The 27,065-nt window shown below is 44.3% G+C and overlaps 1 protein-coding gene across 1 annotated transcript; it reads right to left on the reverse strand.

Moving 5' to 3' along the window:
* Positions 1-8,490: 8,490 nt before the first annotated feature.
* Positions 8,491-26,988, reverse strand: EIPR1 (EARP complex and GARP complex interacting protein 1). The gene is made up of 9 exons (XM_078866322.1): positions 26,819-26,988; positions 23,882-23,965; positions 23,420-23,552; positions 22,699-22,855; positions 20,848-20,947; positions 18,634-18,770; positions 16,627-16,794; positions 14,109-14,285; positions 8,491-12,842 (listed from the first exon to the last, which is right to left on the reverse strand). Exons 1-9 carry the CDS (start codon positions 26,858-26,860, stop codon positions 12,668-12,670), a joined length of 1,173 nt encoding a protein of 390 aa, XP_078722448.1. The 5' UTR covers positions 26,861-26,988; the 3' UTR covers positions 8,491-12,667.
* Positions 26,989-27,065: the final 77 nt, after the last annotated feature.

Consider the following 27,065-nt stretch of genomic DNA (forward strand, 5'->3'; position numbering starts at 1 on the left):
GGGGCCTCAAACCAGTTTTGTAGTGTAATTATTAGATGTGTACCGCAATGCCGCATAATTTCAAAGATTAAAATAAATTGTTATACTCACACATGCCTTGAATCGTGGGTGTAAAGCATGAATTATTTAATATTTTATTAAAGTTGTATGCAGTTTATACACCGTTATATTATGTTTAACAAGGTGAACCAAACTGCACAAACAGAAAAAAAACCCTACCCAGTAAGAACGTCAGTGAGGACAAGATGACAACAATCGATTCTTGAATCACAATTCGTGAAAATTCATGGAATTGTCGAGGTGGGGAGTTAATTTTTTTCTTTCCTCGACATTGCATTCCTATTAACCAAAACATCATTAATTCCATATACCAATACGTGTCATTGCAGTAATAACAGCGGTATCAAGGGCACCGAAGAAGCCAAAACAAGAGGATTTGTCTTCACTTTGGCCTGCCAACACCCTCGAGTCACACAACAAACAGGCACTTGACCTTCAACTTGCAAAACCACGACTTTGTTTCAAACTTTTATACTTCCAACAAGAAGTAAAAAAAAAACAAGACCTGTCGACATCCGTTCACAAACTAGACTCCGACCGCCCTACCCAACGGTGACGTTGTCCGTCCGCAGATTTTCTTTCGGGGCTCGCACTCAATGCAGTGGGTTGCGGGAGGGGAGGGAGGGAGAGGGGGGGGGCAAGTGGGTGGGGGGCTTCGAGAAGGTCAAATCCTCACCACCAGTCCATCAATCAGTCAATTGTTGCCACGACGAGAGCTCGGCCGGCTGAGACCGAGGGCTTCACTCTTATTGAAATGTCGCCTCCCGCCCTCCAAACGCCGCCCCACCACCTCTCACCGCCACCACAGCCACGACCACCTCTCGCGAACGGAGGCTACTTCAACACCTTCGGGCCCCCTCGAGCCTTTCGGCAAGTGACACCCGAGTGGGATTAACCGCATTGTTCTGCCGTCTCCGCATAATGGGAATATTTGGTTACACGCGCAAATCCAACAATCTTTAGGGCTCTTTGCCACACTCAGTGGCTCCCCCCCCCTCTCTCCCCGAGTTGACGAGAATTCAGGTTGCCACCTGTCCCGTTTGACCCTTGACAGTGCAAGTCCAGAAATTGCTGGACATCTGTGAAGCTTATTGAACATCTCTAAAAAAAGAAGAGCTTCATAGCTCATCGGATTCCTCCAGTGTGAATATTCTGATTCTGAATTGGCATCCTGTGTCCGGGTGGCAGTATTTCATTTGTACCGAGTCTGGCGGCATTGTCCTCATCACAGGACGGTGTTGATAGGCCGAGGCTGAATGAGAATGCGTTCAAGTTTGGACTACCGCTGAAATGGTAGAAACCCGAGTGGGTACCCAGAGAGCCCAGAGAGCGCGTCAATAAGTGACGTGGGAGCCAACAAGATGCTAATATCCTGACTCTTGTGCATCTCTTGACACATCGATTTCACGTGTGCAGAACGTTTTGTTTATAATTCCACTGCTGGATGAAAGCCTCCCCATACCGATCTGGGTTGTGGGGTTGATATGACCATACTTCGCCACGCTCGTCAATGCGGATCGGTGGAGATGGCAGAGCACAGGTGTGGGAGCAGTGAAGTACAACCGATCCTCTCGCACTGTCGCCTGATGTCCACAAAGAAGCCCCGGCAGCAGTCGATGATTACCTGTGCTGTACCCGGTGGGCATCCATGCAAGCACAATCCAGGCTCAACCGCGCTTAGCTTCTGAGATCTGATGGGACTGGGTGCACCCAAGTAGTTTGGCTAAAGGCTATCCATGACTCATTATTCCTCTGTAAGTTCAAGCCCCAGATCCTGAGAGACGCAGAACGAAAGTCTTCCCTATTCAGCAGCCCACCAGCTGCGCTTGATATTAAATACACAAGCTGATGATACTGCATTTGGGCAGTAGTGCACAAGCACATGAAACAACTCATTAACGCTGCCTGCCTCAAAAGGAAACACATATTTGAGTTTGAGTGTTTTGGTATTTAATAATAGGAATGCATTATTCCGTGATTAAATTACAGCCTTGCGGCTGTTTGCTCGAATAGCAAGACGTTTAGCTGAGCAAAGGCCTCCTGAGGTCTTTGAAAGTCAGCAAGTCTCCGGAGCTTTGCGGAGTATACGCACGGTAGGCGATGTACGTTGCGAAAAATATCCACTCTGCAACAGCTACATACAAACGAAAAGAGGTCACCGGCCTTTCAAAATTATGCGAATGATGCACACGACTCGATTTGTAACAAATAATACAAGTGTAATAAAGGACTTCGCCGACACACTGCTTGGTCTCCGTCACTCTTTATTCTGGTTGACACTCGCACCCCGCTGGTCCCGACAGCGGACCAGCTGCTCCTCGCGCGCGCCCCGCACGCGCTTTTCCGCCAGTCTTTCCAGCTCCCCCGCTCCGCACACCGCTGGCCGATGGTGTGCTGAGCCTGTGCGGCCACGTGGCTGATGGTGCGGAATCCCTCCGGCCACCCAACGTGGTCCCGCTTCTTCACTCCAACAACTGACCCGGAGCCCTTCTGGGCTCCCACCTATATCCCCTTCACCACGTGACCCTGTCTCCTCCCTCACACCACGTGCCTTCGAACCTTCCAGATCTTGCCTCCCCATCGCGCCCTGCTGGCTCCGCCCCTAGGTTCCGCCCCCACTCACCTCGCTTCCGATTGGACCCGAGGCGAGCGGGGACCTTCACATACGCCCCCATACTGGCTCCGCCTCCCAGTACCCCGGCCCATGTGGTTGGCCCAAAGGCCAGCAGCGAACCCCGCTTGCGCTCGCATTACACAAGCATTCGCTTTAAACACATTGCAGCAACCAATGGGGTTGTCAACTTGTGGGGGAGGGGGTGTTGGTGGCCGATGATCGCGTTGTGAAATCTGCGACGTTGCAGCTCCTGCCAAGGGTACAGGCCCGCAACTGCTTCGCTCATGCCACTGCTGGCAGAAGGGCTTCAACTGAAGGGAGAACCCTTCAAAGAGGGCTTTTTTTTTGCCGAGGCTTCCGCACTGGGCCAGACGATTTGCAATTGGAGTACCCACACTTCAGTCCGACAAATGTGACCCGCCGATCAACTGTGGTGTACCCATTTACATTGCTAGGCAGACAGAGGAGGAGGTGGGTGGGGGGGTATTTGAGAAACTTTGCCATTGTTTCAACTTGCCCGCCGGGAGATAGAATCGGCGACATGTGAATTGCAATTTGCTGTGTAATATTTCCCGAGTCACATGTAAGAAAAAGAGAGATCTCCATGAAAATATAGGTGCGTTCGTATCGGAGGCTACATTTTCTAATGAAAAATGGTCATTTAACTGACGGGTCCTTTGAAATTCAATTTGGATCACAGTTTTGTGATAATGTTCAGATCGGGGTGATATTGGACATCTGTAAACTGCCACCCCGATGGTAAGTGAGTGTTCATTCACCATATTCTCTCCTTAATATAAATACATAAACATTGCGGAAACAAAATGAATTGCAAAGTGAAAAGTGAACTCGAGCGCACAAACGCTGAGAGTAACATGATTATTGAACCTTATTGGTTCTTTCGGTAAAGTCACGTAGAAGGAAAATAATAAAATAATAAAAATAAAACATAATAAAATATTTTATTATTTTCCTTCTACGTGACTTTACCGAAAGAACCAAGAAGATGAATCCCTGCAGTCACGAAAGCTTTAAATGGAAATGATTATTGAAATGGAGAGACTTGATTAGATCACCAAACAAGCCACGCAAAATCTCGAATTTGGATACTGATCTTCGCTGGGCACACGAGGGGGAGACTCACCGCCGACGCGACATTCACGAGGGGGGGGGGGGGCTCCTGTCAGCTGGTGCGACTGCTGCTCATGCCACTCTCAACCTTTGCGTTGCTACCGAAATCTGCATGAAGATCCGGCAGCGATTGAAACGGCTCCAGCACGGCCCACACACAACCGGCTCCCTTCGGCAGGACGAGGCACACGTGGAAGCCTCAACTGAAGGTGCTTGGACATGTATGTCGTGTGCACGTATGTTGCACTTCTTTTGCACCGTACTTAAGCAACCGTGCTGATTGGAGGTGCGGGGAAAGGACAACAAACTAAACACACGAAAAATAGTTTTCAGTCTGCGGCGAATTGGTCGCAGCCATCTCCACAACAAGTCAAGCGAATGAGTCAGTGGGTTAGTGAGCCACAGTGCTGAGTTGATGAAAATGAGACGTTATTGTTTAAAAGCGGTGGTGAATGAGGTACATATTGAAGTGGTGTTGGCCACTTTACCTCCTCCGTCTTGTGCCCTGTTCAGTAAGAAATGCACATTGGCAACATTCTGACGTCTCGTCCTTCATGGTGAATGCAGCGTTGCTTTTAAAATTCAGGGGAAAAAAAAATCCTTGCAAAGCACAACATTCACAGTAGTTTTTTTAGGTAAATAATTCACTATGTAACGCAATTTTTGTTCCTGTGTAGTGTTATTTTTGTATTGCTTATGCCTAAAAAGTTTATAAAATGGCTATTATTCCCCACAAACTTTGCTTTTGTGACCAGGACTTTACGTGAAGGAATGACACAAATGCACACCACGTTCTCATTGAAAATATGTACATTTATAAATATCACTGTCCTGGTCACAAAAGCAAAGTTAGTGGGGAATAATAGGCATTTTCTGTACTTTTGAGGCATAAGCAATTGGGAAACGACACTTACTACCCAGGAACAACATTTTTTTGTTAGAGTGTTTAATTTACAGGTTACCCCCCCCACTCCCCACGGCTCCATTGCAAATTGTCACAAACGCACCTCAGCAATTAGGCTTCAAGTGCCGCTTAAACACACGCGGCACAGAATTCCGTACGTCTAGAACACGCCGCTATTTTTCTTTTCTGAGTAAACGGAAGTCAATCTCGGACGAGGCTTGAACGGCGTGTTTCTCAAACAACCCAATAAGTGTTTTCGTTCTGAGCCCGTGCACAGTGTGCATTTGCCAATAACTAAGCGTCGGCCCCCTTGCCTGCTCATGCAGAAAAGCGGCTTCATCCTGGCGTTTTTAGGCTTCACGTTCCTCTTTTAACTTTAAACCGTCAACTATTCAGGAAATTGTCGTCCTGACATTCGGTACATTAAATACGTCGTGAGCGGTAAAAAATTAACCCGTAAAAACAAAGTTTTTCACTATAAATCCTTTATATGCGTGGCATCGGTTTAAATTTATTATTCATTTCTGTTTTTCTTGAGTAAGAGTTTCATTTTTATGACATTGGTATTTGAAATTAAATATGAAAAAACATTTTTCATAAAAAGTGGAAAATTTTGGAAAAAAATTTTCACGAAAATAAATTGTCACGCACAACGAGTCTGTGCAAAATGTCAGCTCGATTGGATCATGGGAAGTGGGTTAAAAAACGACCGAAAGATTTGCATGGTCGTAAGCGCGCAAGCAAGCAAGCGAACTTAATATAAAAGATTTAAAACCGCGTTTTTTTTTCTCTCTCTCTCCCCCCAATACCCATTGACACCTCTCAAACTGTAAGCAGGTTGCAGAAGTTAGCAATGTCCATGAGAAACGCAAACGGTTATGGCTTGTGAAGGCCCGCATCTGTTTGTGACAGGTCCATCTGCAAAATACCTTGTAATGCTGTTAACACGATCCTGTTAGTTTTATTGACAGACTCCGGCATTTCAATCAAGCAGCGTCTTTGCTAATTTAATTTTTTTTATCTTCATGAAGATGTATTTAACTGAGCAGGACTGTACTTGAAGTTGACGGGATTACTAGTTGCACATAGCTGATGGAGGCATGTCCTCAGCTTTCACTCCTATGAAGGGCAGCAAACGTATTGGTAATAGATCTGCAACGCATTCATATATTTACGGAGCTTCGTTTCAAAATTGTGGTCTGATATGCAGGCAACGCTAACTCACTTTGCCTCCAAAAAATAAAACAACCCTGAACGCAATCTCATCAGATCTCACAAGCGAAGTAGGGCTGAGTTTGGTGATTACTTGGATGCGAAACTGCCTGGGAGTGCCAGGTGTTGTAGGCTTGGGTTGAAAGGCCAGGATTGTTACCCACGCACTTGTGGGTTTTCTCCAGGTACTCCGTTTTACTGGTAGGAACCTCCTGGTTACACCAACCCACAGGGGATTATTGTGTCCGTCCGTCCGTCATGCAGGGAGGGGCTGGGTGGGGAGGGAGGGGCTGGGTGGGGAAGGTGGGGAGGGGCTGGGTGGGGGGGCTGGTCACCCCGTGGTGCCCTTATAAAACTCAACGTTTAACCTACTCACGCCGGCTTGTGCCCGCCCTCATAGTCGGGCATATTTGCGGAATACACCACGCCGCCGTTGACCCTGGCCATTGACCGAGTAACCCAACGTTCCTACCAGCTCCCTCCGCAGGAATGTGTTTCTGGAGAATAGAAATGACGAACCATCCCAATGCAGGCAGGAGAGTTGATGAGGCCTGTTTGAAGGGAATTATTGTTCTTATAGTAATTAATGGAAATATAACAATAGCTTGACCTGTTTCATGGCACTCCATTAAAACCACCTCAAAGATCATTATTGGCCTATGAAGGTCACTTCAATTTTGCACATCACGTGTGTAAATGTTGTGGATTCACTCGTCAACACACCGGTGTCAACGTGACACTTTTTGACTGATTGGCCGTGTCGGGTGGTGGAGGGTTACGACACATTTATAAATAACGCGATCTAACCCAAAAACGTTATGGGTATTCAATAAGATTAACAATACAACTGTACGTGGCAAAGGTTATAGGTGGGGCGAGTGGAGATGGGTGGAAACACGTGCAGGGTTTACTGTACGAGGGGAGGTTCGAGAAGGGAAGTTAGACGGTGAAAGAGTCAGCTGGATCAGTCTACCGGGGAAAGTGCTGGAAGTTGCGAGCGGTCGAGCGGGTATATAGGGGGCCGTCCATAAATGACGTCACGCACCTAGAGGGGGGGGGGGTCAGACATTTGTGACGATGTGTGACGAGGGGGGGGGTTTGAGAAATGTGACCTCACATCAAAATGAGCAACTTTAAATAAATATAAACACGTTCTACTTAATTAAATACTTTTTAATGGTTTCTCCTACAACATCAGAGTGCAGCGCCACATTAAATACGCACTACAATGACAATAGTTTAAAGCGATTTGAAGCACGTTTTATTTGGGGGGGGGGGGGGCAGAGCTTTGTGACGTCATATTTGAGGGGGGATCTGACTTTTTGTGACGCCGTGTGACGACGGGGGGGGGGTCAAAAATCGTCCAAAATCGCGTGACGTCATTTATGGCCGATCCCTACCGGGGGAGCCCAGGCCCGCGATTGGGGCGTTTGCTCGGGGGGGGGGGGGGTGGGGACTGAACGACTGGAGGTGGAGAACATCGGAGCCGACTTACTAAAACATCTACGTCGTGCGTGGTAACACATCTAGAAAGAGCGTTTAAAGTTAATCTAGCGGGAGCCTTTGTAAATACGTTCTCCGGATAATGATGGAGGGTTTTGGGTCAGATCGCGTAAATGTGTGTCGTTAAAACCCGCCACCACCCGACACAGCCAACTAGTAAGGGTTGTCACGTAAACAGAACGTGGCCAATTGGTCACTAGTACAGCACTAACCGGTGTGTTGGAGAGCCAAGCCACAACATTTACAATCCGAATACGACGTTTCACCAGTAATTACAACTAGCTTCATCAGGCGACAGCCAGATTTGTGCTGTACTAGTGACGAATTGGCACGTTCTGTTTACGTGACAACCCTTACTAGTAGACTGTGTCGGGTGGTGCCGGGTTTTAACGACACATTTATATATTTACGCGACCCAACCCAAATAACCTTCATTATAGATATTGGTCGCGAAAGCCTACGTGTTAAACGTTCTCGGGAAATAAATGTCCCCTGAAAAAAATGGAAACAGCGAAGGAGCGTCATTACACATCTGCTAAAATAATTGTAGAAACAACCCTGTGGGGCCTGCAAGAAGTGGGACTGAATGGAGAACAGAACATTTTGTTAAAGACTTTGAAATAGAGCAGCCAGAAAAAAAACCCTCTGAGTACGTGGAAAACTCACAAACCCCGGTCCATACTCGATGGTTGTATTCATTGGTGCCCAATCTCAGCACTGGAGCGTCTGTCTGAGCGGAGCTCAAGAGACAAGGAAGAAGAATACAGCACGTGCATGGGGTCCATTCCTAAACCTTAGAACAGTCTTAAATACCTGAGCCCAGAATGGCAATGACCTGGCCAACCCCCCCAACCCCCTCTGATGAGTCCGGTGTGCCTGATACCGTCGATGCAACTGGTAATGCCGTCCAGAATGTCAAGATGTTGCAATGTATGATGTGAGAAAGGATGTGGAATAAAACAAATTTATAATAATAAAAAAACTGTCAGCGGGTTTAAAATGTAAACCGTGCCCAATTTTCTTGGTTCTTTCGGTAAAGTCATGTAGAAGGGAAAAAATGTAACATTTTTATTATTTCCCTTCTACGTGACTTTACCGAAAGAACCAAGAAGAGGAATCCCTGCAGTCATGAAAGCTTTAAATCGAAATTTAGTACCGAGGTTGTTAAAACCATCGTTTTCTATTGCGTTGTTTGCTCACACTAACCACCCGCACGGATGTACCCCACTTGTGTGAGGAAAAGGTTGATTGAAGTTGCAAGCATATTTATTTCGCCCCATCTTTCATATGCAAAAAACGGGTAATGCTTAACCATGCTTCATCATTAGTGAAATGTAGTAAGAGTTATTTTCCAATTTACACTGACAAACAAATTGATTACAAGGATCGGATAAGCCAAGTAAACGTTGGCATTTACAAGCTAAGAGGCATGCACCATATGTTTGCTATTGTTCCTAGCAATGCATTCCATCAAGCAGCACGCTCTGGACACAGTTGGAGAACGTAATTAAACACAATGTTTCCATTTCTTGAACGCCCTTGCAAACCGAGATGTTTCCACCTCAATGGATTTCCCAAGCGAAGTATTTAAATGAATACATTCGCAGGCAACCGTTTCCAGTTCATGGGAGTAAAAGGCAGTACAGGTCACTGAACGGAGCAGGGCTTCTTGCGCACATCGCCAACATCAAATATACGCGTGTCAAATCTGAATGAGTGAACTTGGCATTGCACTATGCACATAGCAGTGAATTACAAACCAGAATCTAGCACACACACACACTTTATTTCTAATTTGTTCATTTGGTACCATGTAATATTTACAGTATCTTCAGAGTTCATTTTGAGAATCCCCCTAAAAGTGGACACGAAAATGTACATTTGTAATGCAAACATTTGGAGAATCACTGGCCAAGCACTGAACAATACGCAAATGTATAACCACATTTAAACCCAGTAATTTTAATAAACCAAAAGCATATCATCGCATAAACGACTACTTGTTTAATTTACAATAACTCTACAATCCTACAAAAGGAAACCACTCGAAAAGATGGAAATGGAGATACATTATTTATAATACCTTTAAATTTGTTTATGAAACCATGCGTGATGAGGCACAATTGCAAGGGGTTGAACACAGGCACCTTGCGTTCACACCCGTGCCCCATTCCGAAACACGACACTCCTCACTCGTGGACTACCGAGAGGAATTCTATTGAGGAAACAACGGGGCCACTTTTTCAGTTTTGGGTTCATGAAATCTGGATCCATTAAACACATTTCAGGCCACTTAAGTCGGTCTCAAAGAAATAGTCCCATCACCTGGAGATACTTTTGGTCGCCATCATGACATTACCATTATGCTTAGCCTTTGAAGATGACGCAAAAGCATTTGACTCGGGAGAAATTGCTGCTGTCATCAAGCTATCACAGAATAAGTATAACATTCAGAATGAAAACCATTCACATGGATGAAACAGCGACACAGAGATCGCATTAGATTAACAATATATATCAGAGATAACCCGATATATATTAACGCCAACAGAAGAGGAATTTCGAACACTGGATTGGATAAATAAACGCTCTAAAATAAAGAAAATAACAGCCATCTCAGATTTGCTGTTGAGGCAGTCATAAAAAAGCAATGGAAATTAGCGACAGGAACTGATTGAAGAACTATCCGTGCAAAACAAAAGCCATGCACAACAATATTGCTAAATAAAACTGGAAATATGAAAAGGCATCAGAGTGTGTACACCTTGGGCAATTATTTAAGATGGAATGGGATGAAAATAAGGAAATAATAGGTTGGAACGCATTTGTAGAAATTAACTTGGTAATGAAAGCAGCACATCGATGTGTTTAAAGGCTTTAACTATAGTATCGTGTAGATTAAATCGTGGATATTACCTGCTATGACCTATGGATTGCATATACATTGTGGCTCTCAGTCGCAGCAGCCATGAGCATGAAAACTTAAAAAGGGCACCCAGCGAAAGGGAATGTTTTGTTAGTTAAATATTTCAGTGCCAACAATCGGATGCACACCTGGGGTTTTACCTGTGCTCGTGTTTAGGCAAAGTGATGGAGAGACTGCCTTTATTGTTTTACCACTCCTGAAAATGAAAGAAAAGCCATACGTGGCTTGTACAGGCAAATGCAATCTGTTGCTTCGAGCATGTAACAGCAAGCCCAGAAGAAGGGCTGGCCAGTGAAACTGAAACATCCTCTCGCTACGCCTGACATCACACGACGGCTACTAATGCTTGCCAGAACAATCCACCGCCCCCCTCCCAATGTGAAAATGTAAATGTATTGTTTTAATTCGATAAAAACACACACTGTGGCTGCTTTGAAGCGGTTTTTCCTGCGCAAATTCGACACAAGTGGGGATGTCCCACTTGGGACACTAAAGAAAACGATATCAGCAAAGGGCAGCCTGATAAATCGATGCCGTGAGCATTACCCGCGGACATTTTGGCTGTGTGTCTTCTAAGATAATAACACAATTGCACAGGTAAAAGGGGGTTAAGGCACTTAGCCCGATAGGGCTGGGTCTTACCAGCTCTGTTTGGACTGCGCGTGAGCTGAACAGATTATAAGGATACTCAGTAAGTGCTCAGTGAAAGTCAAGTTCCCATTAGAGTAATTATGAACACTCACGTGGTTGCTCAAGCTTGTCTCACAAACAAGTTGCTACACAGCTTTGAGATTCCCTGCCCAGCTCTGCAGAGTGCAGGTTTTAGGAATTTAGAGTTTAAGTACTATTATAGTAAAGTTCTCTTAAGACTCTTGAAGCATTATAGTGCGCCATATTCAAAGCATGTTATTACGACCAGCAATCTCATAGGGGTGGGGGGGGGCACAAGATTCGATTAACTTAATGATCAAGTAGATTTACAGATTATACTGCTATCTCTGCTTAGATAATTAAAGCATATCTTTAAATATACAAATTATATAAGTGTGTGCTGAGCGTTAGTTTATATATCTATGGTTTCATACATCTATCTACATGTTTATAAATGTGTACATCATGTGAAGGACAATAGCGAGTGAATAGATTGATTTTCTTTAGAAGAAATAATTTTGATGACCTATTCCAAAACCATAAGAGCGGCAAATTATTTTACAAAATATCCATGTATTCCTTGATCCAGACTAAAAATAGCAAGCACGACCAATCGGCAGGTTTAAATCAATGCATGATAGCGTTAGACCGAAACCGTTCTTTGTGGAAAGGAACCAGTTAAAGATGTTCACTGCTGCACAAAATTAAGATCATAGAATTGAACATAGAATTGATTCTGCAAACTACTCGCAGCAGATTTGAAAAAAAATGTGTTACATTGCTTACCCCATGACCATAGACCATTCCTAAACGCTTAAATTCTAAACCGTCCTTGATAAACTATAGCGTGATAAGCCAGGGCAGGATGCACATATTGCGTCTGAGATGTAGCAGGCGAGGATGTGAACAGGTACCATACAATGGGAGAGGGATGATTGATCCCCATGCACAATAGGTGTTATAGGCTAGAGGAACTACATGTGGGCAGCAAAGGGCAGTGCAGGAACATTACGTGTTATACTGTACTGCTATGCTCCCCACGGCTATGCTCCCCACCTTCACCAACTCGCATGGACTAGCATGGCGTTGACCTGAAGGAGGCCCAGAACAGGTTATTCTAGCACATGGCACTACATTTTTGTGATTGTGGGAAAATCGAACTCGGGTGACTGGGATTAAAGCGTAGTGCGGTAGCGAATGCACGGATGCAATACACGCACATTACAGACCTTTACTCTGTGTACGTGCACAGTGATTAACGGTCACTGCATCGCGCGCTTTCAGATGCGCTTCTGCAGCCGTCTGGAATGCTCTTCCGATATTAGGAAGCTACTGGAGCTATGTACTTTTAAATCTAAATAGAAAACTAATTTCTTCATAACTGCTTTCTGTGTTTAGTCTGTTGTCCTTCCCCCGCACCTCCGATTAGCACGGTTGGCCACGTACGGTGCGAAAGAAGTTCAACATGCATGCATACAACCTGGCACTGCGTGTCACAATACAACCGGACGTCACCAAAGTGCCTGACAAACACACACAAAAAAAACCTGAATTTCAAATATCACAGCACGAAGGGCACCAGAGCCCAGCGTGTGGCCTCCTGGCTCGAGTAAAGTGGCAACAGCAATTGGGTGGGTAAGGCCCACGCACGCCGGTTGCCATCGCCTCAGAGCAGGATCTTGTACTTGACGGTGCGGGGCACGCGGTTGATGACGAGCCGCCCGTCGTAGCTGAGCGAGGCAAAGAGCCAGGGGTCGGCGGCGGACCACTCGACGGCGTACACGCTGTCCTCGTGCTCCTCATACGTCGCGATGATGCTGTCCTGAGGGGGCTCCTTACTCCTGTTCACGGGGCGGGGGGAGGGAACGGTGGAACCGCACACCTGAGTCGTGTATTGCCAGATCTTCGTCTCTTGCCAGTACTGGCAGCCATTCAGAGGTTTGTTGATAACTTAATTATAATCTTGCTATTTCAGAAAATTATCGAATTTCTTTCACATCGTACGTAGCCAACCGTGATAATCGGAGATGCTTGGGAAGGACAACAACTACATATAAACGGCAGTTCTGAAGAAATGAGTTTTAAATCTAGATTTCAAAGTGCATAGCTCCAGTGGCTTCCTAATATCGGAAGAGCGTTCCAGACGGCCATGCGGTGACCATTTTTGATGACTTAATTCTAATCTTATTATTTAAGAAAATCACCTATATTCTTTTGACTAGATGGGTGCCACTGTAGTTAAGAGCCAGGGACTCGTAATGGAAAGGCTGCAAGTTTAAATCATGATTGGGAATTGCTTCAGGCTAATATCGATCAAAATAATGAGTAGGAACTATTTGGAGGTCAATCGTGGTCACCCTACGGTTAAACTGGCCCCTACAATGACAATGAAGAAATTCCACCACTGGCTGAGGACTGGCAAAAATGAGCACTGCCACATTGCTCATTTCAGTAGGAATTATATTTAATAACCCGTAGTTAATTTACCCAGTTAAGTCTCTCAAATTCCCAAGACCCACGTGGCTTTGATGGATCACCCAGAAATTGCTATTTCACAACTGGATCATAATATAGGTAGGAGTACAGCAAGGACGACTACTGAGCTACCCCTGTGCAGTTTGACTGATATTCTATCAAAAGCAAGAGTTTTCCTGGGTACACCCAAAAGACCCGAAGATATTTAAAAAAGGAAATTATCGAATATCCTGAAACAGGACCCCAGTGAAAGTGCATTAGAAATTAAGAATTTCCTGCATAAAAAGCTTAAGAAAATACATAATCTACATTGTAATAGACTTTCATTGTTCCTCTGTGTCAATACTTGATATATTTTCGTCAACAGAATTCAGGACCCAATCTGTCCAGAAGGTACCAAGGACCTATGGTATTGATGATGCGTTGCACATCATTTTTGACCTTTAAACCAGGTAAAAAAAAGTGAACAAAATATTTATAATAATTGCAGGTAATGTGTCAGAGGACAATAAGAGTCTTTGGTGTGGGAGATTTCAACTAAATTTTCACAGGCATGTTATAGTTCGTGGTTAAAATATATAACAGCAAGCAAAAACCACAGCGGGGTAACTTGTAGGGTGCAAAAGGCTTACTTTGGCTCCGTGTCGACCTTCTCGTCTGCATCACTGGCTTCATCATCGTCATCATCAGCCCCCTGCCCATAGGGCTCCGACGAGATGGACACCATGTTCGAGAGAATCACGCGACTGTCGCTGCTGCTGCTCAGCACCAGCTGGTCGTGCGAGTGGTTGTAGCGAACGCTCCACACCCTGCGGGCAAAAGCAGGCCTCGTTAACGTCACACGTGCCAGCACGCACCACCACCTTCGCTTGCTCGCCTTTCCCAGCACTGGACTCAACGTGCCAGGCGGTCGCTACTCCTTCTCCTCCTCCGGTGTTGCCACTGCAGGGAACCGCGGTGGTTTAGATGTTAACCACCTCGCCTGGTATGCAGGGGGTCGTGGGTTCGATCCCGACCCTGACGCCTGTATGTTTGGAGTTTGCGTGTGCTCCCCGCGGACGCGTGGATTTTTCTCCGGGTCTTCCGGTCTCTCCCTCCACATTTATAAACATGCATTTATATTATTTGGCTACTATAAATTTCAACGTAAAACGCCACTTCGTTGAGCTATCATTAGCGGCCAGGTCACTTCTGAAAAAGAGCTTTTTAGCTCAGTCTGCCTTACCTGGTAAATAAAAAAAAGTTGTATTTATCTTTTTCTCACTGCTCTACTTCCCTGCCCATGTTGACATCTAGAAACCAGCACCTCGTTTGTATCTATATATATAAAATCGCAAATCTGTCTGTCTGTCTGTGTGTGTGTCTGTCTGTCTGTCTGTGTGTCGCCGGACCATACGCAGTTTCATTGGACGAAATGTGAGGGATTTGCGAGACACGATTGGTCCGTTTGGTTTTCCACGGCGGTTGCCCCTGGCAACGGGTAGCGACGCATTCGCTGCGGGGTGGACGCCATTTTTAATTCCCGTTAAAAATATGCGCACGCATTAACACGCGACTCTGAGGTAAATTCATCATAGTTTCACGTCCTCTTCACTCCCCCCCCCACCCCAATGTGTGCAATTACTATTATAGGGTCGGTAGATAATACAATTATAGCGATTAGACAGTATTATTGTAGCGCGGGGTGGGGGGGGGGTAACGGCCCCAGTACCCAGCCTCAGCCGGGTGGGCAATTTATGCGAGGCCGGAGGCTCTGCACGGTACTAGGCCTCGACACCCCACCACACTATAGGCCGTACATATTACTGCACAGCGGCCGAGGAGATCGTGGCTGGGGAGGGGGGGGCAGGGGTAGCAGCCCATCTGTGTATATATGTAAGGTTATTAAGAAATATATTTTTCACCCGGGCAACGCCGGGTACTTCTGCTAGTTCCATATAAAAGCTATTGTAAAATGTTACTTCAACGCTGTCCACGTCTTGTGTAGTTCTTAAACATAATACATGTATGTGTCAGATTAATTTATATAAACGTACAAAGCATATCTTTATATATTTATGTTGACTGCAATTAAATTTGGTGTCTTATTAACATCACATTCTTACGTGCAGCATCGATGCACACTGCTGCACTGTGGCACAGCATTACAACTGATGTGCGGCATTTGAATGCATTTGTGCTTCCCGTCAGTGGTTCCAATGGTGAAAATAGAAAAAATGTATGAAAATAATAACAAAGAATACCGATGAATCATGGAAAAAATACAGAACAATGCTATTAAAATGGAAACCTGTCTATTGATGATGTAAAGTAGCACAGTTTCACTTCCAGTGACCAGTGTGGGTGCCCTTCTAAGACTGATCAGTGTAAGTGGCATTCTAAGACTGATCAGTGTCAATGCCCTTCTAAGACTGACCAATGTGAGTGCCCTTCTAAGACTGATCAATGTGAGAGCCCTTCTAAGACTGATCAATGTCAATGCCCTTCTACGACTGATCAGTGTCAATGCCCTTCTAAGACTGACCAATGTGAGTGCCCTTCTAAAACTGATCAATGTGAGTGCCCTTCTAAGACTGATCAGTGTCAATGCCCTTCTAAGACTGATCAATGTGAATGCTCTTCTAAGACTGACCAATGTGAGTGCCCTTCTAAGACTGATCAATGTGAATGCCCCTTCTAAGACTGATCCATGTGAATGCCCTTCTAAGACTGATCAATGTGAATGCCCCTTCTAAGACTGATCAATGTGAGTGCCCCTTCTAAGACTGATCAATGTGAATGCCCTTCTAAGACTGATCAATGTGAATGCCCTTCTAAGACTGATCAGTGTCAATGCCCTTCTAAGACTGACCAATGTGAGTGCCCCTTCTAAAACTGATCAATGTGAGTGCCCTTCTAAGACTCATAAATGTGAGAGCCCTTCTAAGACTGATCAATGTCAATGCCCCTTCTAAGACTCACCAATGTGAATGCCCTTCTAAGACTCACCAATGTGAATGCCCTTCTAAGACTGATCAATGTGAATGCCCTTCTAAGACTCACCAATGTGAATGCCCTTCTAAGACTCACCAATGTGAATGCCCTTCTAAGACTCACCAATGTGAATGCCCTTCTAAGACTGATCAATGTGAATGCCCTTCTAAGACTCACCAATGTGAATGTTCTTCTAAGCTGCGCACAGGCTCCGTCGGGTTCCGGGTGTCCCAGAACTTGACCTTGCAGTCGTCACCGCAGCTCGCCAGGTAGTACTGCTTGTTTGGGTTGAAGTCCATGTCTCTGACCAGCTGTCCGTGCGCGTTCTCTATGCAATAAGCCTGTCTGCATTGGGACACGTAAAACGGGGTTAACGTCGACGCATCCCTAAAGTGCACCAGTGAATTAGGCGAGTGTAGAATTATAAGAGTTTTGCTTACATTTGTTCAAGTATCTTTAAAATTAAAAGCAATAACACATTATATTCTTGGTTCTTTCGGTAAAGTCATGTAGAAGGGAAGCAATACAATAATAAAAATATAAAACAATACAATTATCACGACGTTTCGACTGCAACACAAGCAATCATCATCAGGTGTGAAAAACACTGCAAGAAAATTTGAAAAAAGTGGCGGTATTTTTATTGTTTCCCTTCTACGTGACTTTACCGAAATAACCAAGAATATGAATCCCTGCAGTCACGAAAGCTTTAAATCAGCAACACGTTGTTTAAATGCACTCGGGCAGTCACTGGCCAAAGTGAAGATTTGCTTTTTTTCCCAGATGATCAATAACTTACATTGAACTGTGGTAATTGTGCAACATGACATATCTATGTTTATTCAATCTCCCCGTAATCATATTGTAAGTCTGCTCTCACCCTAATTCAAGTTTCAAGTTCATTTATTAGGTATAGCCTTGTGAGCCATTCGGCTCTTGAATCGGGTGCAACCGCAACAAACAAAAAACAAAAACATGAACAAGAAAACATCTTAAAGTGAATATGTGACTGAGTGCAAACAGAAAATCCAAAAAAAGACAGCAAAATATTGCAGAAAAAGCACCGTACACCAACGCTGTGTGCAAAAATCCCAGTGGGATGCAAGTCTCTTGAGAAAAATGAATTTCCACTTGGAGGTTGTTTCAGCGAGCAGTGCACCAGCTTGTAGTATAACATAGCTCTGGAAGATGAGGTCCCATAACTACTTATACACAAAATTCAGCAGCCACTTACTACGCTCGGTGGAAAACGTGTATATACCTTGCGTGGAATCTGTTTAACATGGCAATGGAGCCAATGCATATTATCGTCAAGAGATGGAATATAAAAAAATTAAGTAACAAAATGTTATAAAGTTGTTTGTTCTGACACTGGTGACCCCGTCAGAATAAAGTCTCACTTCACTTCAGAAAATAATTATTCAATAAAGGATTCTCAAGATCCAAACCTCAGATCTCAGCAGTGCCAGCTCAACTACCCTGATATGGTATTATCCCTTAGCTTTCGGCCCCATCATTACAATGTATAATGCGCAAATTAAAATTGAATATTTGCTTGTTCAATAATATTCACGAAGCATGTGTTCAGGAGAGCCGAGTTTGGATTTGAACCTGCAACGTTGCAGCTAAACACGCGACTGATCCAGCCAGTGATCTTTGTAGGGATGATTTTATTCATACGCCTTATACAGGACACTGCTAGCCAATGCAAGTAAAATCTGAAGTTTGTGTTGTACAAAGAATATCCTAGCCACATTGCAGTTTTGCTATAAACTGCTGCCCTCATCTGGCCGAAATTGAAACATTCAGTGAATGCGGGCATTGAGTGACCATTTCCGAAACAAACATATGATTACGGACCCAATGGTGTATGTTTCTAATCAAACTGTATACACATCTCACCTGTAGTAAACATTCTCAAGCAATGAAAGCGAAGTTCATCAGTATTTAGCATGTTGTACTCAGAAAGTGGAAAAAATAGGCTATGGCAGGGCACAAAAAACCTCTACATTTTTTTATCAATTGCACCGTTAAAAACAAACTATTATTCAACAGCGGGTGGGCAATGCGTCATGAATAAATGTATTAGGTTACTCTGCTGTGGGTGTATTCAGACTGACAGGGCTGAGAGTTGTGTTGCAGCCTGCTGTTCTTGAAGGCACAGTTGTTAAGTAGTTTCCTTGCCTCATGGACCGGATGTCCCAACCACGGATGACCGTGTCGTTCGCCGTCGCCACTTGCGTGCAGTTGTGATGGGGGCTCCAGCGTCCAGCAGTGAACTTCAGCTGACCCTTCCCCTCCAGTGATGTGGAGCTCGTCAACTTCAACAACAAATAAGTATAACCCGTAAAAACAAAGTTTTTCACTATAAATCCTTTATATGCGTGGCAGTGAACTTAATATAAAGGATTTAACAATATATTCGCCTGTGTAGGACGCGGGGATCGATCCCGCGACCTTTGGCATGGGAAGCGAGGGCGCTACCAACTGCGCTACTCCGCCACGGCCTGTGGAGGGGTTACGCTCTGGGCTATTATACTGTGACGTTCAGCCAAAGCCATGAATGAGTTCTATTTGAATATATGTAAAATAATTTATTTTTGCCTAAAAAGTGTAAAATTTTGGGAATTTTTTTTTCACGAACATTAATTGTCTCGCACAACGAGTCTGTGTGGAAAATGTCAGCTCGATTGGATCACGGGAAGTGGGTTAAAAAACGACCGAAAGATTTGCACGGTCGTAAGCAAGCAAGCAAGCACGCAAGCACGCAAGCAAGCAAGCAAGCACGCAAGCACGCAAGCAAGCAAGCAAACTTAATATAAAGGATTTAAAGACAGACCGTTGGGGCAAGTGTTGTTAACGAGCACCTATGAAGGCCCTAACGGCACACGAGGGGGTGGGTAGCCAGCACCACACCGGGCTGTCTTTGTCTCCCTCGTGGTGATGTCTGCACACTGCAACAGCTACTCATTTAAGGCTGACTCGACCTAGGGGAGGCCCAGAAGCGGTGCAGAAAATCGTCATTGGTGTTGGCCGTGAGCAGGAATTAAACTCGGGTCGCCGGGTTCGTAGCGCAAAACGCTAACCGTGACACTACCGCTCCCCACAACTTCGACACACACATACACACGTGCGCGCACGTGCAAAAGCAAACGTAAATACACACTCGGGCGGCGTAGCACAGCATGCAATCAGCGTTGTCCCTCCACAACTGATGTTAACGCAATATATCAGGTGGCTGAGTTTCAGCTGCGTCAACAAATGGGAAATCCAATTCAAAACACAATTTCCAATGACGCACATGGCCGTGCAGTACTCTCCAGAGGCACATGCGCACCATGATTTGATTGTTAAATAATAACACTATTCACAAGACATTATGGAATTTTAAAAGGGCCTTCACACCATGTGGCTTATAACTCCATGTATCGCGAAACACCAGAAGATCTCTCCTATACAGAAACTCGTAAGTTGATTTAATCTCTCTCCATTAATCATTACTACCTTTGCAACTCGCAGCAGGCATTACTTATCTTGGCCATATGCTGAAGTAAATGTTGATTTGAGTTATATCATGAATACGCACAACAACAACAACCGCCATTCGCCACTAAGTGGCGGTGATGTCAACCACGACGCTTGTGCCAGGCCATGTGCACCTTGAGGCCACGTGAAGTGTCGAACGCTCGCTGGCAGGAGGTCACGGGGCAGACCCAGGTGCCACGGGTCGACTGACTGAGATGACCGAGATGACTGGCTGATGCACCACCTGTGCCCCCTACTGTTCCAACTTGCTTGCTGTGCTTTGAATATGCACACATATGTGTAATACAGGTATGTGAGCATGTTCATTACATGTTAAGTGAAGCTGTGTGTATGTTTGACCATTGTCAGAAAGATCACATGTTATATATATATTCCCTTTGCAAGGCAGTGTCATCAGTGAGTGCTTTCAGTTTTGCTATTTGAATTAATCCCAAATGCACCGATTGGTCTTGTTATTTGGAGGCATGAAAGTTCCATGCATTATCTATATCACGTTAGATGTGAGCAAAGAAGTAAAAGTAGATTATTGCTCGCACAAGCGTGGGATGACGCACATCTCCTGTTTACAGCACTAAGCCATTTGTGAAAAACGCACATTCCCAGCGCAGAGGCTACTCTATCTAAAAGACAACCACGATCAACTTCCCGCAAAGTGGCAGTCATTATATCAGCCACAGGGGGGACAAAGGGCTGTGGTGACCACCAACTGGGGTTTAAACTCCCAGCCTTCAGAATGCAGGTAAAACGCCATAACCACTGTGTCACCCAGCCAAATATGATGTAAGAACGAGATGCAGTATTGCGCAGGACGTCCGTGTTAAGAGGGCACAAAGTCAACTGAACACAACTCACAACGGCCTGTGTTGAGCTTTCCTTTAGGTCCCAGCATAGCAGGTGGTTGTCAGAAAGAGTGACTGCCTTGCTCCCATCACCAAGGGGTTCCCATAAGACACTGCACGCACGACAGAAACATGCATTCCTTTGATTCAGAATTCAGAGTCTTTGTTTACCCTGGAGACATCGATGAGCTATATGAAGGGTTTTTTCACAGATGTCCAGTAGGAGCAGGTCAGTTACAACAACAAACAACACAAAATAACGATATGAGTGCAAAGTATAGGAAAGATGAGTAAATTACTCTAAATAAATGCATTAAAATTAAACTATTAAAATTTTAACCGGGTAAAGCCCACGGAGCTATTAGTTATTTGCATGGTAAGCACGTTTAAAAATGTATCGTTAAGTGCTAAATAATTATAGCGTGGCGCATAAAAAAAATCTGCAGTCTCTTCAATGTCTGTTTTTCATGTTCTTTATATACCAGTTCACTGTGTGCCAAACATCAAACATATATTTTCATATATTTTATCTCTCATGGCAGAGCTGGGCCACATTAAGTCAAGAATCTAATTTATATTGCAGGCCTTGCTGTGCAGTCTATGATGGCCGGGGGCAGGGTGATCATCAACTTGCTGAAATCAACAACCCTCGTTGAAGCACAGATGACTGCCCAAGTTTACACTCAAGATCTTAGTGGTGACGGCTCATTGCTGTGACATGTTATCAAACCAAACAATGTTTAATTTTACCAAGTAAGGCTCACTGAGCTGTATATCTCTTTTTCAGAAGCGACCTGGCAACAAATTACAGCTCAACAAAGTGGCTTATCACGTGGAAAAGCATAGCAGCCAAATACTCTAAACGCATGTTTCTAAATGTGGAGGGAAATACCGGATGACCCGCTGAAAAATCCAAGCCATCACGGAGAGAACATGCAGACTTCAAATATACAGGCGTCAGGGTTGGGATCGAACCCACAACCTCCTTTATACTAGGCGAGGTAGTCAACATCTCGCCACACAAAGTCCCCTGGCCACATGAACAACGGGCATAATCCTTCAAGCCACCCATAATTTTGAGAAAATGTAATTGACATTACTTTATGTTTTCAGGTGCTTTGGCAATACATCTATGCACTATTCAGACCATGAAGTGAAGATCTGAAGTTAATGGTTCCACGGATCTCATCATTCATAATAAAGGTTTTTGGGTTAGATCGAGTTATTTATAAATGTGTCGCAACCCTCCACCACCCGACATGGCCAATCAGGAATAAATGTGCCACGTTTACAAAAGACAAATATTTCACTACTTTAGCCCACCGGTGTGTTGAAGAGTGGATCCATAACACGTACAATTTGAGTACGACGTTTCGCTGAAAATTACATCCAGCATCTTCAGGCGATTTGCCAGAATAGTGAAGCTATCCGCCTGCATCCGGTCTTAAATAGTGCAGGATGACGTCATCATTGTTGAACCCCATCAGGATTCGAGATCAGAGGTGGGGGTGTATGTAATTATGTAATAGATCAGTAATCAGCCACTTAACATGTGACTCGCCTGTAAGGAATTGCAATTTATAAAGGTGTCAGTTTTTGTACCAGTAGAAAGGGTAAAAACCTATTACTATATTTTGCCACTGGTAAAGGAGGTCTCAGTGTAAATCACCACAATGTACTTTTCCATCTTCAATAATGTGCTCGAGATTTGGTTCAAACTTGATGTGTAATATATAATTACAATTAACGCTTAGGTGCGTGCTTATTTATCGCGTGAATATAACAAATACTGAGACGAAGTTGACAATGAAAAGTTAAAAAGCATTTGGTTGCATAAGTGCTTGAAGAGCTCCAGGGTTCTCACCTGGCCATGTTGCCGTGGCCACTGTTGTCAAAGTGACAAAGCAGCTCCAGGGCGAGTGGGTTGGTTCCACTCTCGTCAGCAGGCTCACTGCTGCCCGAATCAAAATCCCGCGGGATACGCCACACGGACGCACACGACTGCAGCTTATTGTCCACCACTGTGCAGTCGTACCGGAACGTGGATCGAGGACGGGGGAAAAAAAATATATCACGAGTGAATCCTCATCGAACTGTCGCGAATGTCAGACTTGCCAACACAACAAGGGGTGGTGTGGCCATAACTACTCCTGGTTGTTGTTTGAACTGTAAATGTTGGGGTTGTGTCAGATGATTACATTAGAAATATTTTATCAATGGCAGATCTTGGCCATGTTCAGATATGACTTGCCGCTGATGTTCTACATGACCATCAATTGAATCAAGATAGCTATGATTAGTGAGTGAAACACCACAAACCTGTTTATAATTAAGCATCAGCACAAATGATGCATGCACACACACAAACTAGAATTATGGCCTGGAAACTGAAGCTCTAAAAAAAGACACTGAATGGAGGATACTGTTATTTATGTTACACAAACTAATCAAACATACCGGCTTGTGTCATTTTGGCCAATTGTGAAATTGATCATTCAATGAGTAGCATTATTAGTCGTCATTTGGAGTTTGCATTTTATGTGCACAAGTCATCAAGTGTGGACCTCTTGCCCACAGGTTCTTACTGGTGTTGTAGCATGTCGCCACCACATTCTTGTCTCCAGGGCTGGCGCTGATGTGCCACACCTCGCCAGAGCGATGGTAGAACACGGTCTTATTGATCACGTTGTTCTCATCATCAAAGTCAATCACGTGCACCTGTACAGAAAAGCATATCAAGTGATAATTTTTATTGGCTCACAAAAAACATTATTTCTCCTTCAACACGAAGACATATTACTCGTTTTTTTCGTCTTCAGTTGCTACCGCTGCCATATGGGGCACGTGTGTTATTTTATCACAGGGAAAAATGGCTTTCTAAGACATACAAATAATTGGAATGAACAAAAATTGGCTATCCAGAGAATTTAATATTTTAGGCATTTTATAATTATAGGCCCATTGCAAGGGCAAGTTATGCTACTCCCTGTATAAGTTGTACAACAGCATTACAATACAAAAACTACAGCAATGTTGAATTTCCATACCTGATTGTCACATTTCATCGACTGTGTTCCCACAAGAAAGCGGATAGCATCTGTCTCGGCTGTTTGTGCAGTCAATGTTCGAGCCTAAGTTGGAAAAAAAGGTTTAAACATTTATCGTTTGCACTCTAAAATTTTGATTGGCGAAGTGTACCAATACAAAATTATTGTTTAGCTACACATTCAATTATGCTAAGATGAATATATTTCAATACGATGCACATTTCAAAATTCAATGGACAACAAATTGGCTTGCACTTAAGAATACTCGTTGTGATATTACATGGCAAGTGTGTATTGCTTAGACTTATAATGGACCATCAGAACATTTTAATCTTGCTACCCTATATGGTATTTGTGTACTGGTTCGACACATTTTATAGATCAATAAGTTCTGAGTATCTCTGATACTTAACAATGGTATTGAAATCAAGCACATCTGTACTGATTCTGCAGCCTAAATTTGAAGAGGATTGAATAGCATAGCTGGAACATGTGTAATTTATGCAGGGACGTCTCTTTCATGACACTCTTGCATTTGAATGCATGACGAATAATTTTTTCAAGGGTCCTGTGCATGTGGGAGGAAAATGGAGTACCCAGACGTACGGGTTGATGAACCCATCGGTAAATTAGTTTATAAATCAAGTCAACTTTGCTACAATCCCATCAGCTGGAATAATGCAGAGCAGAACTTCAGCAGACTGGGGAAGGAGGATGTATAGAAAACGAGGAAATATTAATGCGAAGGTGATCACAAAAAAATGCATTATTGCCAGCACACACCATTATCACTTATTTCTGGACTCCTACGCTGTTGTAGAGTCGACACCCTACCTCCACGGTCCACTATCTGAATGTCGGTCTTGTTCTTGGTCACCGACCTCTGGGTGTCACTTGAACGTCTGTCTTGGTCAACTGCCTTCTCACATCATGCACACGTGACCCACCCATGGCAAGCTCCTTTTCCCGACTACATATGCATTTTGATTTAAAGCTTTCGTGACTGCAGGGATTCATATTCTTGGTTCTTTCTTATTTATTATTTTATTATTTCCCTTCTACGTGACTTTACCGAAAGAACCAAGAATATACATATGCATTGCAATGCCTTATTATGATTATTTCCTCATGTTCTATTCTGAACTGCCAAGTTACCCGATTTGGTCAGGAGAGGAGATGAGGAGGTTGGAATGAAACTAATAAGGGAATAGACATAAGGTGGAGTGGGAAGGCTGGTATATGGGTTCGGGTAGGGTTAGGCTGTCATTGAGATTGCTATAAACGTATAGGTGTTATGGGAGCGAGGGAAATGGTTACACTGGAGAAAAGAGTTATGTTCTGATTATCGGAAAAATAAATACAAGTCAATAAATAAATTATTGAGTCCACGACTAAAGTATGAAAAGCATATATTTCATAAATAGTGTATTGTGATCATATAGACATTTGAGTATGACGGCATGGTATAGTTACTATAGTAAAATCAATGTTGCTACACTGTCCCCTGCTGACCACATATAACCGTGGCCCATAAGATCTCTTATGAATGATGATCCTCCATCTGAGCAATAACCAGGCTGCTTTTTGCTGAGCTTCCGAGATCTGACGAGGACGTTTTTAGTCATAGGCTACATGCAAGATACTCGCTTATAAAGCCTTATAGACGGTCTTCTTGGTTCTTTCGGTAAAGTCACGTAGAAGGGAAGTAATAAAATAATAAAAATAAAACATAATAAAATATATGTTTTAATATATATAATATATGTTTTATTTTTATTATTTTATTACTTCCCTTCTACGTGACTTTACCGAAAGAACCAAGAAGATGAATCCCTGCAGTCACGAAAGCATTAAATCGAAACCTTATAGACTGTTGGTCAGGGCGCTGTTAACGATCACCTACTGAGTGATGTCAGTGACGGGTGCTGATGTTTACGCAAGTCATCAGATACTCATCTATCGAGTCAAGGTCTGAGGCATATTCATGAACACAAAAATCCAAGTGATTTCCTACTCAAATGAGAACGCGAGGCGGTGCTCACCTCCTGTTTACAGCCCAGAGCCGGTGGTGGCAATTCCACATTCTTATGGCGGGGGCGAGTTTATCTTTAGAACAATCACTGTTGATTTCCCCAGTGTTGGTACGCACTGAAGTGAGTGGTACGTATGGCTCATATGAGTAACACAATGCGCTCACAAACTATTTGCCACTAACGTTAGCCGTGGCAGGGAAATTAAGCACTGGTTGCAGAGTTCTGTAGCAGTTTGCTAAACAGTGCCAATACCAATACCGGCCATTCGACACTAAGTGACGACGACGTCACCACGGCCCCTGGTGCCAGGCTAGGTGTACTTTGAGGCCACGTGAAATGTCGAAGGCCCGCTGGCAGGAGGTCACGGAACAGACCCAGGTGCCATGGGTTGAATTACTGAGATGACTGGCAGATACACCACCTGTGCTCCCCACTGTGCCAACTTTCTGCGTTTTATCCACCCGGCGCTCTGCTCGTTGTTGTGAGCGTCGCTCCTCCGCCCTCCGTTGTTGTTGGAGGGCGACTGCCTCCAACTGCCCAGTAGCGTCCTTCACGAGCCTCCTCCACTGAGGCCGATCTTGACACCGCTGGTACCAGTCATCGGCAAGTCCACTCAGCTCCACATCCTCCTGTACCACACCACTCCATCTCTTCTCTAGCCCGTGCCGCGCCTGTTTAGCCCCCTCGATCCGGCCGAACAAAAGCTGTTTAGTCATGCGGTGGCTGGGCATGCGGGCTACATACACACCGTATAGGACGGACACACATGTATATAAAACACAACACACATTTGTCACACACACACACGCGCATAGAACCTCTGGAGCATTTAGGGGCCTAAAAGCGCTTCACGGCGTGAGGTGTAAAAACGAGCAATTCGTTATTACGTGAAAATCTCACGTGCCTGAAACTCGATGCCGTAGATGACGGGAGCGTCGTCCTCCATCGTGCGGCGATACGGAAGCAAAACTCTGAATATTTGTGTGGTCTTGTCACTATTTAAATGTAAATCCGAGATTTACACAAATACAGGAACAGGCATCGCCCACGTCCCATTGAAAGCAACGCGTTCAGTCCCACCCCCTCATTACATTTCCTAGAGCGCATGGGCGAAGCCGGCAAACAATGCTGCCGCTCGAGTGGCCAACGCT

The sequence above is a fragment of the Lampetra fluviatilis genome, chromosome 22 (genome assembly GCF_964198595.1).
Source record: "Lampetra fluviatilis chromosome 22, kcLamFluv1.1, whole genome shotgun sequence".
NCBI classification, from domain to species: Eukaryota; Metazoa; Chordata; class Hyperoartia; order Petromyzontiformes; family Petromyzontidae; genus Lampetra; species Lampetra fluviatilis.

Excerpts from the sequence above, each read along its gene's own strand:
- EIPR1 (XM_078866322.1), bottom strand. The coding sequence starts at position 26,860 with ATGGAGGACGACGCTCCCGTCATCTACGGCATCGAGTTTCAG. Across the intron at positions 16,795-18,633 it reads TGGGACATCCGGTCCATGAG|ACAGGCTTATTGCATAGAGA; the intron begins GCAAGGAAACTA and ends GTCCCAATGCAG. Across the intron at positions 14,286-16,626 it reads TTAGAAGAACATTCACATTG|GGTGTGGAGCGTTCGCTACA; the intron begins GTGAGTCTTAGA and ends TTTTGCCCGCAG.